Here is a 15,962-nt window from a genome sequence, read left to right as displayed (position 1 = left end):
AATATTGTTGGCATAATACCTGTGGTCCTCCAGATGTTGTTGGATTCCAACTTCCATCATCTCAAGTCAGCATAGCTAAATCAGGATGATTATGATGATTTATAATTTATACCCCGCCCATCTGGCTGGGTTTCCCCAGCCGCTCTGAGTCACTTCCAACAAAATATTAAAATACAATAGTCTGTTAAACATTAAAAGCTTCCCTAAACAGCGCTGCCTTCAGATGTCTTCTGATGGAAGTTGGGAGTCCAATATTTGGAAGGCTGCAAGTTCACCATCCCTGAAATACTGGAAGCCGGCGAATACAGAAAAAACCACTTCCACACCAATATGTAATAGCAGTTCAACCTTCTAAGTACTTGCCATTTTGAACGTCCTCAAAAAGGGAGTGAATGGCTGCTACAATTGTGTACAGTGGTACCTCGAGTTACAGACGCTTCAGGTTACAGACTCCGCTAACCTAGAAATAGTACCTTGGGTTAAGAACTTTGCTTCAGGATGAGAACAGAAACCGTCCTCCGGCGGCAGTGGGAGGCCCCATTAGCTAAAGTGATACCTCAGGCTAAGAACGGACCTCCAGAACTAATTAAGTTTTTAACCCAAGGTACCACTGTAATAAAATCTTAACATGGAGAATTTGGCAAGGTTTAATATTTCAGAATCTCTCAGTGTACCATCTTTGATCCTGGGGTTACCCTCATACACAACAGTTTTGTGGCACCCTAAAAGACTTAACAGGTATACTGTGGCGTAAGCTTTTGTAGACTAGAGCCCATCACCAGAAGTATGATGTGCCTGCCTTGGCAGATCTGTTCACACTAGCATAGAGCAGGGAAATGTAAACAGTTGGTCACACAATCAAGAGTATTCAAAGGGCCTCCAAAGTCCATCTCATCCACCCTCCGTGCCGAAGCAGGAAATCCCACTGCTACAATTTCTATCAAAAGTCAGCTGGAAGCAAGGAGCTGCAAAAACGGGAAGTCATTAAAAAAAAAAATGGTTTGGCTTCTTCAAGAGTCCAAGCTATGAATATTGGCAGTCTTCCCAAATGCAGACGGGAACTGTCTCGCATGTTGATTATGCAACCCTTTTGTATTTTGTGCTCCCAACAACTGTTGGTTATTTGTGTGTAATGTTCCAGCAAATGTGCAGGTTATAGAATATATTCTTGTTCCAAAACGACACTAGCGTGCCCAAATAAATACAGACCACCAGCTGGAATATACTCCTACACACGGGATTGATTTTGTATTTCTGTTATCGTTCCTTCTCACCTTGTTAACCTGATTGATCCTACGGTAATGCAGCTTTTTAAAAATCTGTTTGATCCTGCTGGCAAGGATAGCTCATAACAAACCAGTTATTTTCCAATGTGCTATTATTAAGTTGTTAGAAACCAAGGTCCAATTCCATTGAAATGGTTTCCTTCCACTGTGTGCTGCTGGCTACCATGCAGAGAGACAATCATGGTACCAAAGCTCATTTCCTATGATGCTTCCACTTCAAAAACTGTTCTGGCCTATAAGCCCAGAGGTGTGACAGAAAACAAGGCATGTTTGTCATGTTTTTCATGACTGCCTCTCTGCCCAAAGCATAATGTCGAAAGAGACGGTCTCAGTCAACCCTAAAAACAGGTTCTCTCCTGGAACCATTTGGAAACAATGCCAAATCTCGTAAATACTGGCTCACCGCAGACACTCTTTAGTTCAGCCTGTGGCAAATCTCCCTTTTGGTAAGTTATTTGTGATGGCCACAATTTTTACCTCCCACTTACAGGCAAGGTTAAGGTGGATTAACCATGATATGCAAAACAGACAGTTATTGCTAGAGGTGAATGAGTCACACAGTTCTGCGAAGGAAGTAACAAGTCTGCCACAAATCCTGCAATTGCAAGTAAACCAGCTGCAGACTCCAATCAGAAACACATATAAGGAAAAATGTGGGGAATGCACCCTTTCCCATTTTTTAGCTGCCCTGCTTATGAAAGAGATGAAAGGGTAGCAATTGAATTAATTTTGCAAGTCGCAGCAGCTACTTACATTCATGGTTCTTGATGCTTATAGAAAAATAGTGCGGTGTAATTTACTGGACTGTTCCAGAATTGGCAAACTGTAAATAATTTGAATTATATACCCTAATTAATTTATTCGTATTCAAGGTTCCACAAGTCTCTTTCTTGTTCCTAATCCACTATTTTCACTCAGGAACTTCATTGTTTGTTGACATAGATGGGGATGGAAAATCAGGCACATGAAAAGATACCATGGATAAAATGTATCTGGAGAAGAATTTCCAGATTCACTAACAAGGTGTGTGTGTGTGCTGTGCATGAATGAAAAATAACAACAGTATAAAGACAAATAAGTTACACTGCTACTGGATTTGGAAGTTCGTGACTGAGTAGAGCTTCCAAGTCCAGATGCATTATGTCTGTATACCAGATGTTGCTTTCATGCCTTGACTGTGGAAGAGGCTCTTAAAACTACAAGATGTGTATTTAGTTTGAATCATCAGGGACAGTTCAATGACAAAATCCACTTTCTAGCCAACCATCTCAAAGGTGACACTTGGCAATCAAAAGTGCAACGCTCACACGCAAACAACAATGTGGAAACCATAGTGCTTATTTAGGAGGAGATAAAAAATGATTTCTCTTTCCCGCCATTTCCATTCTTTATGTACAAAAATGGAAGGAAGAAGTTCTCTCCAAAGAAGAAAAGGTAAGTAAGGTGATGGACTATGTGGAATCAGCAAAGTTAACAGCCAAAATAAGAGAACTTAATGGTGATAGTTTTGTGGAAGAATGGAAGCCTTATTCGGATTACAGAAAGAAATGCTATAGTATGAAGAAAACATTAGGAGGGGCCAGGTAAGCCCTGAACCACATAATTGATTATATGACATGTGATCGATTTGATTGACTATGCCCATCAACTTTAGGGGGGCAGCTCCCTCAAATATTTTATGGGGGGCAAGGACCCCCTCAGCCCCTAGGAGTTGGCTCCTATGATAGAAGAGATAGAAGATATGGTGCAGCAAAGGGGGAGAAATAAATAATACCACCATGGGAAACAGGCTGGGAAGTCGACAAAACAAAAGAGACATTTATGTGTTGGAGTGTATATACAGGGCCAGATTTAGGTTTGATGAGGCCCTAAGCTACTGAAGGTAATGGAGCCCTTTATATGTCCAGCTGTCCTTTGTCAACAACAAATTCTCGCTGTTCTTTCATAGCTGTCAACATTTCCCCCTTTTTCAAGGGAAATTCCCTTATTCCGAATAGGATTCCTCGCAAGAAAAGGGAAAAGTTGACAGCTATGTGTTTTTTGTGTCGAATATATGCTATATGGTAATTTATGGATCTAAGCCATTTGCACATAACAAAATATGTATCAAAGTAAATTGTTGAACTGAAATACAATTAAGAAGTAGATTATATTTTGGAAATATACATCCAGTTTTTTCCCCTTTAATTTTTTTTGGGGGGGGGCCCAAGAGAGTGGGACCCTAAGCTAATAGTATGCTTAGTTTATACCTAAATCCGGCACTGTGAAACTTTTGAAATGTAATAAAATATAACCTCGGGGGGGGGAGAGAGATTTCTTTCCCAGCTAGCCAGCGGCGTTGTCAATCGACCTCTCCAAAATAAAAAAATGGGAAAGGAAACGGCCTGAAGGAAGAGGGCGCATGTTGCGAGACCTTCATCCATCCATCCATCCATCCACGCTGCCTGCAGCGCGGTCCCCTCCCACCAAAGGGGGTGAATGGTGGAAAGGAAAGCGGGGGGAGAGAAGGAGCGAGAGCCGCCCTCCTCCACAGAGGCTGGGAAAGAGAAAGAGAAACGCACGCCCAGGCGGAGAGAGAGAGAGAGAAGGCGGGCGGGCGCGCGCAAAGGCGAGGCGCGCCACCTCCGCGCGCGGTTCCGCCTCCCGCCGCGGTTGCTGCTCTCTTTCGCCGGGAGCTGGCGGCGCGGGGGAGGCGGGAAGCTGCCATGTCGTCCCCCAAGAAAGGCTTCTACCGGCAGGAGATCACCAAGACCGCGTGGGAGGTGAGGGAGCGCTACCGGGAGCTGCAGGCGGTGGGATCCGGAGCCTACGGCGCCGTCTGGTGAGTCTGGAGCGAGGCGAGGGGAGGAAGGAGGACCCCGGGGTGCAGGGCGAGGGCGAGGGGGAGCAGCAGGCGAAGCAGCCCCGGAGGAAAGCGGGGCGAGGGGGGGAGGAGAGAGGCTCTATCCAAGTTCCCCAGCGGTCCCGGAGTCGCCGGAGGGGGAACAATGGGCGCCTCGCAACTTCTCTGCTTCCCCGCAGACTCTGGAAAAAGGGGGCTGGGGAGGTTTGCGCGCTGCTGGTGCTGCTGCTTGCGCGCTCCACACACCGCCTTCCCGTCTGCGCTCTCAGCTGCGCCTCGCCAATTCGCCGCGCGCCCGGATCGGCGGAGGCGAGCGGGCGCCGAATTCGAACCCAGCGCTTCGTACTTCTTCTGCTCGCCCGTCTGAAGGTTAAGAGCTGGGGAAGTGCAGGGGTCTGTGGTCGGATAAGCTTGTTTGGGGGGGAATGCACATCTATACTGTGACCCACCCATACCCTCCAATATTTCACAAATGAAAATAGGGACGTCCTATTTAATCATAATCATAATATGCTAGTGATTTCAGCTCTTTTTGTATTTGTCTAGCAGGTTTTCTGCAGTAGCGGAAAGCCGTAAAAAAACCCCTGTAAATAAGAAAACCCTTAATAAAATATTTATTTAAAAAAATAATAATCATAATATGCTTATTTATACCCTGTCCATCTGACTGGGCTGCCCCAGCCACTCTGGGCAGCTTCCAACACATATAAAAACATAATCATAATAATAATAAACACATATAAAAACATAATCCTAGGGGGCTGAGGTCCCTTCGCCGCCCTCTCCCCCTAAAATATTTGGGGGGGGGAGTGAAAGGGCGTTGCCATTCAAATGGTGTGCATGTGCCGTGTCATGTGATTGATGGAACCCCAATAATAATAATAATGATAATAAATTTATATGCCACCCATCTGACTGGGTTGCCCCAGCCACTCTGGGCAGCTCTCAACGAAAAATAGCAAAAGCACAATACTAAAATACACACTAAAAACTTCCCTGAACAGGGCTGCCTTCAGATGTCTTTGAAAAATGACCAAGCTGTTTACCTGTTTGACATCTGCTGAGAGGGCGTTCCGCAGGGTGGGCGCAACTACCGAAAAACCCCTCTTGCCTGGTTCCCTGCACATCTTGAAGCCCACGTCTATGCAATGTGGAAATGTGCGTGGAGAAATGTTTCTTCTCCGCCGCCTTCTTTTTTTCACTTTTATTGCCTTGCTTCCTGTGGTGTTAGAAACTTCCTGTTTGGGGGGGGGGGCGATAGGAAGCAAAATTTTACTCTTGGCAAATGGGTTCCCAGATATTTATATGGGTGCCTTCACAGGATTCTTTCATTTAAAAGGCTGCATGACAGAATTTGTGGACTTTCTGCCCCATTTGCCTTTCTAGGCTTCACCAGCCGATTCTCTGCTGGTGTTAAAATGCCAATAACCTCAGGCAGACAGGGAAGGAGGGTGGTATTTTATTGCCTGCAACAGGCTGTGTGAGGGCTGATCTCCTTACTACTGCACCTCTAGCATCGGTTGTGTTTCTGACACAGGAAGGTGTTGAGAGTAAAATAGAGGAGGCTGACAGCTGTCAGATACAGAAGGATGCGCACAGGGAAGAACTGTTTGACACAGATAAGCTCCCTTTTGTTGAGTGCTATTCAAGCGTCTGGTCTTTGCAGCTCCTTCTGTTCCTCATATTCCGCTGAGAACGGCTGTCAGGCTTGGCCATCCCTACATAAACAGTGGTGAAGTAATCTGCGGTGAGGTAGAGGATATTTAACATGTAAGACAGGCATTTTTTCTCTCTCCTGTTGTTAGAATCCTTGTGCGGACTTGCCCCAAAATGTGGAATAGAACTGTAGAGTTGGAATGAAAGAATCTCAACTGAAGCATCCATGGCAGATGGCCATCCAATCTCTGCTTAAAAACTCTCCAAGGAAGGAGAGTTCACAACCTCCCGAGGGAAATGGTTCCACTGCCAAACAGCTCTTCCTGTCAGAAAGTTCTCCCAGAAATAACATAAATACCTTAAATAATGCAGATTTAACCCACCCCCAGAATGTCAGGAGCACAGGAAAGTGCTCCATATTTCTGAGTCAGGCCCACCCAGCTCAGTACTGTATGCAGATTTGGAGATGGGAGCATTTTCTCTGCCCCCATTGTTCTGACTGAGGTCCAGTGCCGAGGGTCTTCTGGCGGTTCCCTCGGTGCGAGAAGCCAAGTTACAGGGAACCAGGCAGAGGGTCTTCTCTGTAGTGGCACCCGCCCTGTGGAACCGCCCTCCCACCAGATATCAAAGAGAAAAAACAACTACAGTGGTACCTCAGGTTAAGTACTTAATTCGTTCCGGAGGTCCGTTCTTAACCTGAAACTGTTCTTAACCTGAAGCACCACTTTAGCTAATGGGGCCTCCTGCTGCCGCTGCGCTGCCGGAGCACAATTTCTGTTCTCATCCTGAAGCAAAGTTGTTAACCCGAGGTACTATTTCTGGGTTAGCGGAGTCTGTAACCTGAAGCGTACGTAACCTGAAGTGTATGTAACCCAAGGTACCACTGTACCAGACTTTAAGAAGACATCTGAAGGCAGCCCTGTTTAGGAAAGCTTTTAATGTTTAATAGATTATTGTATTTTAATATTCTGTTGAAAGCTGCCCAGAGTGGCTGGGGAAACCCAGCCAGATGGTTGGGGTATAAATAATATATTATTATTATTATTATTATTATTATTATTATTCCAGCCTAACTGAAAAAGACAGGGATTGAACCTGGGACTCTCTGCATGGGCAAACCCTTACAAACCCTTCCTTTATGTGGTTTGTATGCCAATCCCCAGGACGCAGGTGGCGCTGTGGGTTAAACCACAGAGCCTAGGACTTGCAAATCAGAAGGTTGGCAGTTCGAATCCCTGCGACAGGGTGAGCTCCTGTTGCTCAGTCCCTGCTCCTGCCAACCTAGCAGTTCGAAAGCACATCAAAGTGCAAGTAGATAAATAGGTACCACTCCAGCAGGAAGGTAAACGGTGTTTCCGTGCGCTGCTCTGGTTTGCCAGAAGCGGCTTAGTCATGCTGGCCACATGACCCAGAAGCTGTACTCCGGCTCCCTCAGCCACTAAAGCGAGATGAGCGCCGCAACCCCAGAGTCGGTCACGACTGGACCTAATGGTCAGGGGTCCCTTTACCTTTACCTATGCCAATCCCCACGAACGCCATAGCAATTGCAGGGGTCCAGGAGAATTACGCCAGTTGCATGTGAATGCTGCACCTCCTTTGGGTCTTGGGCACTGTATTGCCAGTGCTCACATTCTTCCTTTTCTCTCCGCTCTTGCCATTTCCATTTTGTGGCGAGGAAGAAGAATGAGAGAAACTAGTGGAGCCAAGACTATTTTCAGTCTGCCAGATATATCCACTCATCCCTAGCTCACAGGACCAGTGGTCAGGGGTGATGAGAATTGTAGTTCCAAAACATCTGGAGGGCCGAGTTTGCCTATGCCTGCACTTGCGGGTGGGGCAAGAAATAGGAACACAGAAACTAACGGTAAGGAACAGAATAGCTCTGGCTGTGTTTCGAGGTCTGTTTGATGACGGTGTTTGGCACTCGCAGGATCACTTTTGAAGGACAATTGTGAGCAGTTGAATCAGTATTACAGAAGCAATAATATAAGCATATATTTATGCTTAGTAAAGGTAAAGGGACCCCTGACCATTAGGTCCAGTCGTGACCAACTCTGGGGTTGCGGTGCTCATCTCATTTTATTGGCCGAGGAAGCCAGCGTACAGCTTCCGGGTCATGTGGCCAGCATGACTAAGCCACTTCTGGCGAACCAGAGCAGAGCACAGAAACACCGTTTACCTTCCCGCCGGAGCAGTACCTATTTATCTACTTGCACTTTGACGTGCTTTCGAAGTGCTAGGTTGGCAGGAGCAGGGACCAAACAACAGGAGCTCACCCCGTTGCGGGGATTCGAACCGCCAACCTGATCAGCAAGTCCTAGGCTCTGTGGTTTAACCCACAGCACCACCCGCTTCCCATATTTATGCATACGATGGTACCTCGGGTTAAGTACTTAATTTGTTCTGGAGGTCCGTACTTAACCTGAAACTGTTCTTAACCAGAAGCACCACTTTAGCTAATGGGGCCTCCTGCTGCCGCCGCACTGCCGGAGCACAATTTCTGTTCTCATCCTGAAGCAAAGTTCTTAACCTGAAGCACTATTTCTGGAATAGCGGAGTCTGTAACCTGAAGCGTATGTAACCTGAAGCATATGTAACCCGAGGTATCGCTGTATTATTATTATTATTTTGGGATAGCTCACTCTGTAGAGAAGGAGACGTTTATAGTTTCAGGGTCGTAGGTTAAAGCCCCAAGTTGGGCAAAAAGATTGCAGGGGGTTGGACTAGATGACCCTTCCAATTCTTCAATTTGATGATCTATGATTTATTTTTGTTGTTGTTGTTGTTGTTGTTGTTGCGTATAACATTCCCAGAGACAAATCCGTCATCAGGGTCCTAAATGACAATGGGGTTTTCTGTTGCAGTGTAATATTATTTGCATTGATGTATTTGCAGGACCGTTTTGGTTACTGGTTCTGTCTCTAAGTCAGAAGCTCCCAAGTTTAGTCCCTGGCTCCAGTTGGTAGGATTGCCGCCAACCACCATATATTGGGTTTGATGCACCAGAGGTCTGACTCCGTAAAAGACAACTTCCTGTGTTCAAAACAGGCATCTGAATTAGTCCTTTAAAAAAGTGTTCACTTAAGCTTTACCCATCTTGAATATTTACTATTATGGTTCCTTAGCCACGCGTCTTAGTTCCTTTCCATATGTTGACATTTTCTAGGAGTGCCCCTGGGTCAATTTTTCACATACCGGGTGTTAACGTTGTTCGCTATTTTTATGTCTGTTTTGTGTCGCACCTTAATTTACAAGCTGGGATGACCTTCAGTGACAATGTTGTCTCCTGCCTACCACCACAGCTGTTTTTCTCATCTCCTGGCCCCGCAACACAGCAGTCCTGAGATAGGAAATGTGGTTCTTAGAGAGATATAAACTTACATCTAGCCTCATGTGTTTCATCATCTGAAACATCATCATAAAATGCTGGAACTGCCATAGTGATTTAAGCTGTTCCTGTCTTATCCTCACAACTGTAATTCAACTGCAATTTAGCCTGTTGCAAGTGTGAAGAACCTGAGGGCCTGCAGATGTTGTTGGACTACAACTCCCATCATCCCTGACCATTGGCTATGCTTGCTAGAGCTCATGGGAGTTGGAATCCAGCAACAGCTGGATGGCCACATGTTCCCCATCCTTGTCGACATAGTCTTGGACTCACTGTGACTGGGGGCAGTGAGATGAAACTGCTGTGCCTTTCTGGGTAGAACACATAGAGATGGAATTCATCCTTCGTGTGCAGGTCCCAGGTTTTCCAGTTGAAAAGATTCAGGTGGCAGGTATTGGGGAATATTTCTGTTTGAGATCCAGAGAGCCTATTTCCATTAGAGTAGTGCTGTGGGTTAAACCACAGAGCCTAGGACTTGCCGATCAGAAGGTCGGCGGTTTGAATCCCCGCGACGAGGTGAGCTCCCGTTGCTCGGTCCCTGCTCCTGCCAACCTAGCAGTTCGAAAGCACATCAAAGTACAAGTAGATAAATAGGTACCACTCTGGTGGGAAGGTAAACGGCGTTTCCGTGCACTGCTCTGGTTCGCCAGAAGCGGCTTAGTCATGCTGGCCACATGACCCAAAAGCTGTACGCCGGCTCCCTCGGCCAATAAAGCGAGATGAGCGTCGCTACCCCAGAGTCGGTCACGACTGGACCTAATGATCAGGGGTCCCTTTACCTTTAAGGACACAGGAAGAGTTCTACTGGAACAGAGAAGTCCTGTCTATTCAGAATTCTCCTCTCCTAACTACCTAAGGTAAAGGTAAAGGACCCCTGGAAAGCTGAGTACAGTCAAAGGCAACTATGGGTTTGCGGCGCTCATCTCGCTTTCAGGCCGAGGGAGCCGGCGTTTCTCCACATACAGCTTTCTGGGTCATGTGGCCAGCATGAATAAACCACTTCTGGCACAACAGAACACCATGATGGAAACCAGAGCATGCAAGAACTGCATTTACCTTCCCACAGCAGCGGTGCCTATTTATCTACTTGCCCTTGCGTGCTTTCAAACTGCTAGGTTGGCAGGAGCTGGGACCGAGCAACGGGAGCTCACTCTGTTGCGGGGATTCGAACCGCCGACCTTCCAATCGGCAAGCCCAAGAGGCTCAGTGGTTCAGACCACAGCGCCACCTATGGAAAGACCACAAGGGAATATGTTATTATCATGTAAATATACGGGCAGGAATTTGTAAAATGGCAGCTGATGGATAATGAAAAAGGGAAAAATAATACAGTGGTGCCTCGCAAGACGAAATTAATTCGTTCCGCGAGTCTTTTCGTCTTGCGATGTTTTTCGTCTTGCGAAGCACGGTCCGTCGCAACTGCACCTCTTCAAGCGGCTTTAAGAAAAAAGGAAACAAACTCGCAAGACGTTTTCGTCTTGCGAAGCAAGCCCATAGGGAAAATCGTCTTGCGAAGCAACTCAAAAAACGAAAAACCCTTTCGTCTTGCGCGTTTTTCATCTTGCGAGGCATTCGTCTTGCGAGGCACCACTGTAATTAAATAATAATAATTGTTAATTGTATGTAAGGAATGAAATATGAATTACAGTGGTACCTCGGGTTAAGAACTTAATTTGTTCTGGAGGTCTATTCTTAACCTGCAACTGTTCTTAACCTGAAGCACCACTTTATTGGGCCTCCCGCTGCTGCCGCAAGATTTCTGTTCTCATCCTGAAGCAAAGTTCTTAACCCCAGGTACTATTTCTGGGTTAACGGAGTCTGTAACCTGAAGCGTATGTAACCCGAGGTACCACTGTAGAAATAAATATGTAATATCAAGCAGCATCGGGGGAAAGTAGGCATGCATCTAGGACAAAGAGCAGGAAGTCAACTTTGGGGGAAAATTGTATTAGATTTCATGTAGCTTGGCAATGATTTGTGAAAAATTTGGAAAACTAATAAATATTATTTGGCAAAAGAAAACAAACCCCACGAGCTGGACATGATACTTGGCTAGATATAAAAAATAATATGTCTAGGAATGAGGCAGTTTTCAGTATTACAATACATTTCTGAAACTGCCTGCCCATGCTCTTAACTTATGAGCCACAGTTTGGATTTGGATTTGATATCCCGCTTTATCACTACCCGAAGGAGTCTCAAAGCGGCTCACATTCTCCTTTCCCTTCCTCCCCCACAGCAAACACGCTGTGAGGTGAGTGGGGCTGAGAGACTTCAGAGAAGTGTGACTGGCCCAAGGTCACCCAGCAGCTGCATGTGGAGGAGCGGAGACACGAACCCAGTTCACCAGATTACGAGTCTACCGCTTTTAACCACTACACCACACTGGCTCTCAGTTAAATTTGCTGAGTTCAGAAAGCAAGTTTGACAGGAGCCACATCCATACATATCCATCCTTTTCTACTCTCACATACCCACCCTCCTGTTGAAATGCACACACGGCTTGGCAGGCGTTGGGAACACACAGAAACTGAATTTTGTCGCCCTTGCTTGGGTGCTGTTATACGGCATATTCCTTATCTGCGTCAATAAACGCGCTTTGTCTCTTTCCCAGGATGCAGCTATACCCTTTCGCCTAGCTTCTGATTCATGGAATTTCTGTTCTCCGTTTCCTTTAAGCTCAGCTATTGACAGGAAGAATGGAACAAAAGTGGCTATTAAGAAGTTGTACCGTCCATTTCAATCAGAACTTTTTGCCAAGCGAGCCTATCGGGAATTGCGTCTTCTGAAACACATGAAGCATGAAAATGTGAGTATAGAGGCACTAACAAACCTCTCTTTTTAGGAAGTTAGCTGCTGCGCACTGTGACGGAGTTGCATGGCTTTAAATTCAAATTATTTCAAATGTGTTCATACGCACCTGGATTTTTCTATAAAGAAATACCCGAATGGTTGTCATATGAAATCTGATGTATGTTTGTAATTTCATTTCTCAGCAAGCCACAAGATTGTAATAAAACCTATGAGTGGCTTTCAAAAAACAAAAAGAACGTTGAAGTTAAAACAATCAAAGATGAAAACATTCAAAAGATAATTAAAGTCCATGGTAAACAAAGGATGAAAACACATTTGCAAGTATGCAAATAATAATAATAATGCCAAGATGCCAATATTATATGTCCAGAAATTGCTGTTCCTATCCCTGCCATCCTCATGCCTCTTAGTTTATGCATATGAGCGCATATGCATAATGTTTTCTTCATATAATCCTGCCATTATATCAGTGAATGTGTCCTCTGTTTTGTTTCAGACTTGACTATTGTTAACGTTTGCAACTTTAATTAAACTCTTATTAGCATCTGTTTGCAACAGTCTTCCATGTTGTGCAATTATCATAATGCAAAATATACTTAACTGTTACAAGTGAGTGTAATGTATGTGAATATATCATCACAGTAATATTAAGGGCAGTTCACACAATAAATTGCTTTCTATATGCAATATATATATATAGATATATTTCTATATATCACCTTGCCAACAAAGGTTCGTATAGTTAAAGCTATGGTTTTCCCAGTAGTGATGTATGGAAGTGAGAGCTGGACCATAAAGAAGGCTGATCGCCGAAGAATTGATGCATTTGAATTATGGTGCTGGAGGAGACTCTTGAGAGTCCCATGGACTGCAAGAAGATCAAACCTATCCATTCTGAAGGAAATCAGCCCTGAGTGCTCACTGGAAGGATAGATTGTGAAGCTGAGGTTCCAGTACTTTGGCCACCTCATGAGAAGAGAAGACTCCCTGGAGAAGACCCTGATGCTGGGAAAGATGGAGGGCACAAGGAGAAGGGGACGACAGAGGACGAGATGGTTGGACAGTGTTCTCGAAGCTACCAGCATGAGTTTGACCAAACTGCGGGAGGCAGTGGAGGACAGAGGTGCCTGGCGTTCTCTGGTCCATGGGGTCACGAAGAGTCGGACACGACTAAACGACTAAACAACAACAAATATGCAGCAGCTTGGATCATGATGGTGATGATAACAACAACAACAACAACAACAACAACAACAACAACAACAACAACAACAACAATTTATTTATATCCTGCCCATCTGGCTGGGTTTCCCCAGCCACTCTGGGCAGCTTCCAACAAAGTATTAAAATACAATAGTCTATTAAACATTAAAATCTTCCCTAAACAGGGCTGCCTTCAGATGTCTTCTAAGCCTTCAGATGTCTGTGAAAGTGTGATCCTAAACAAGTTTACCTAGAAAGGCCCATTGAGTTCAATCAAGCTTACTCCCGTGTAGTCCTGATAAGTTAAATCCAAAAAGTTCACAATAGTAGTGTTTCGATCTCCTCCTCACCCCTGGACCCCAAAGCACTCCATGAAGATCCTCTCTGGGAAGTTGAGTGGGGGCCACCTAAAAATATGGGAAAGTCGGATGCTGGAGGTGGAGGGCGAGAATGGGAAACATTTCTTTCTTGAACTTCCTAAAGGCTGAAATCTTACGCATGGGACTGGCAGCAATCCCTGTGACCATGGTGCTCTTTATATTTATCAATGTGAGAGCATGCGTGGAAGCGTCAAGATAAGGATAAAAATGTAATTTGTGGTCCACCTTCGAGAGCAAAAGAAGAAGGTAAGAGCTTTAGCAGAAGGATTGTGAGTTAAATTTAAGTTGATATTTCGACAGTCTTGAAATCTCAAGAGAGATAAGCGGTATCGTAAGAGCACATTAGGAGGAAGAGGACAGCGCAAATGCTGACAGAAGATGTATGAGTATATTAGTCTGCGCACATGTTTTTTTGCCCCATCTGGAGATTACATTTAGGTGGGGGAAATATCATATGTGAACAGACACTGTGTTTTGAAAGGGATGGAGATGGAATGTTAAAGATAACGTAGAATTAATGTAAAGGAAGAAGGGAGTAAAGTAAATTAATACCACAATTTTTGTTAGGATTTAAAATACAAACTCATTTAAAACAGTGATTTCAGTCCAGAAGTATACTGAATATACTTCTGTATTACTAAAATTCTTGTTCTTGGCAGATTTGCTTGGGATAAGCAAAGTGACTTATCCCAAACTAAGCATGCATAGGATTGGTACCTGATTTCTTATCCTAAATATTGGAAAAGATTTGATATAATTAAAAGTCAGAAGTATTACCGTCAAGTCCTTTCGACGTTTACTTGGAAATTATGTCCACATTTCAGTAGGACTTCCCATCTAGGCTTTAAACATACTTAGGTCAACTTCGTTTCAACTTTTATTTGAAAGTTATTCAATTAACTTTCTGTCATATAATGTTTAACGAGGCTTTTTATTGATGATGTTACTGATAAATACTGTATCTTCAAGCTGTTTAGGTTTGGGGTCTCGTCAGGTATTGATTAACAAGTAGATTACTCTGTGGAGTACAGCATTGTACAACATTGTACAACGGGGAGAATGACCCCATCTGCATTTAAAACAGTTTCATACCACTTTAAACATGCATGGTTTCCCCCCAAACTGTCCTGGAAAGTGTAAATTGTAAAGTGTGTTGAGAGTTGTTAGGTGACTCCTATTCCCCTCACGGAGCTACAATTCTCCTGAGGGAATTCTCCCTAAACGGCCTCAGCCCAGTATACCTGAAGCAGCGTCTCCACCCCATCATTCAGTCCAGACACTGAGGTCCAGCTCCGAGGGCCTTCTGGCGGTTCCCTCACTGCGACAAGTGAGGTTACAGCAGGCATGGGCAAACTCGGCCCTCCAGATGTTTTGGGACTATAATTCCCATCATCCCTGACCACTGGTCCTGTTAGCTAAGGATGATGGGAGTTGTAGTCCCAAAACATCTGGAGGGCCGAGTTTGCCTATGTCTGAGTTACAGGGAACCAGGCAGAAGGTCTTCTCGGTAGTGGCACCCGCTCTGTGGAACTCCCTCCCACCAGATTTCAAGGAGATAAATAGAAGACATCTGAAGGCATCTCTACATAGGGAAGTTTTTTTTAAAAAATGTTAGTTTTATTATGCTTTTATGTTCATTGGAAGCCGCCCAGAGTGTCTGGGGCAACCCAGTCAGATGGGCAGGGCACAAGAAATAATAATAAAAATTATTATTATTGGAGTTTCTTGGGAAGAGGAATTGATTGCCAAATGAATTTGGAAATCAGAGCTCTGTGAGGGAAATAAGGGTTTCCTAACAACTCTTAGAAGCTACATTTCCCAGGATTATTTAAATGTATAATGCAAATGTTTGTGCACAAAACAACAATGAGAATACCACACTGTTACAAAAAAAACCCCAAACTCTGTTAAAATTGTTAATAAACAAGACACTGTTTCCTGTAAAGAAATGAATTGTGTCTTGTCAGGATTATGCACTGGAAAAGCAGCAACCTGGGCAGATCTAGGAAAAAAGAGATATTAGCTGAGGGGGGGAAAGAACCACAGCAAAAATAATGACCCTTAGGAATTATTGCTAGCAAACAGTGTCTGTGATTGAGCAGGATGAACCACATGAATGGGGATACTGAGACTCGTCATTATAATCCTATTTTCTCTTAATATCAACATGCAATAGGTTTTCTAGGATTCCTGTAGGCAGAGTCAACAGGAAACGGGGACGTGGCAAGAAAATTTATGATCATTCTGCTGACTAACGGAATGAAAATTGCAGCCAATGAAAGCTATTTGGGAGTAACAGTGACTATATAATTGGATTGCTGAGGTCAAGAAAATTTGAAATAAGTGGTTGTAGTGATGCATACAGTGCTATACAAATGAAGGCAATACAGATA

The 15,962-nt window shown here is 44.5% G+C and overlaps 1 protein-coding gene and 1 non-coding gene across 3 annotated transcripts in view; both read left to right on the top strand.

Moving 5' to 3' along the window:
• Positions 1–3,837: 3,837 nt before the first annotated feature.
• Positions 3,838–15,962, top strand: part of LOC128422646 (mitogen-activated protein kinase 12-like) — a 43,904-nt gene continuing 31,779 nt past the window's right edge. Inside the window, exons 1-2 of one of the 2 annotated variants that reach the window (XM_053406923.1) lie at positions 3,838–4,107; positions 11,852–11,981. In XM_053406923.1, the coding sequence (XP_053262898.1) occupies positions 3,992–4,107; positions 11,852–11,981 (246 nt within the window). In that variant the 5' untranslated portion in view covers positions 3,838–3,991. The remainder of the gene's footprint in view (positions 4,108–11,851; positions 11,982–15,962) is intronic. The other variant, XM_053406925.1, reaches the window with a different exon arrangement.
• Positions 4,643–4,703, top strand: LOC128422950 (U7 small nuclear RNA). The gene has a single exon (XR_008332629.1). It is a non-coding gene; the product is annotated as a U7 small nuclear RNA (small nuclear RNA).

The sequence above is a fragment of the Podarcis raffonei genome, chromosome 10 (genome assembly GCF_027172205.1).
Source record: "Podarcis raffonei isolate rPodRaf1 chromosome 10, rPodRaf1.pri, whole genome shotgun sequence".
Lineage (NCBI taxonomy): Eukaryota > Metazoa > Chordata > Lepidosauria > Squamata > Lacertidae > Podarcis > Podarcis raffonei.
Note: the sequence above shows the minus strand (reverse complement) of the source record. Positions and strands in the feature narration are given on the sequence as shown.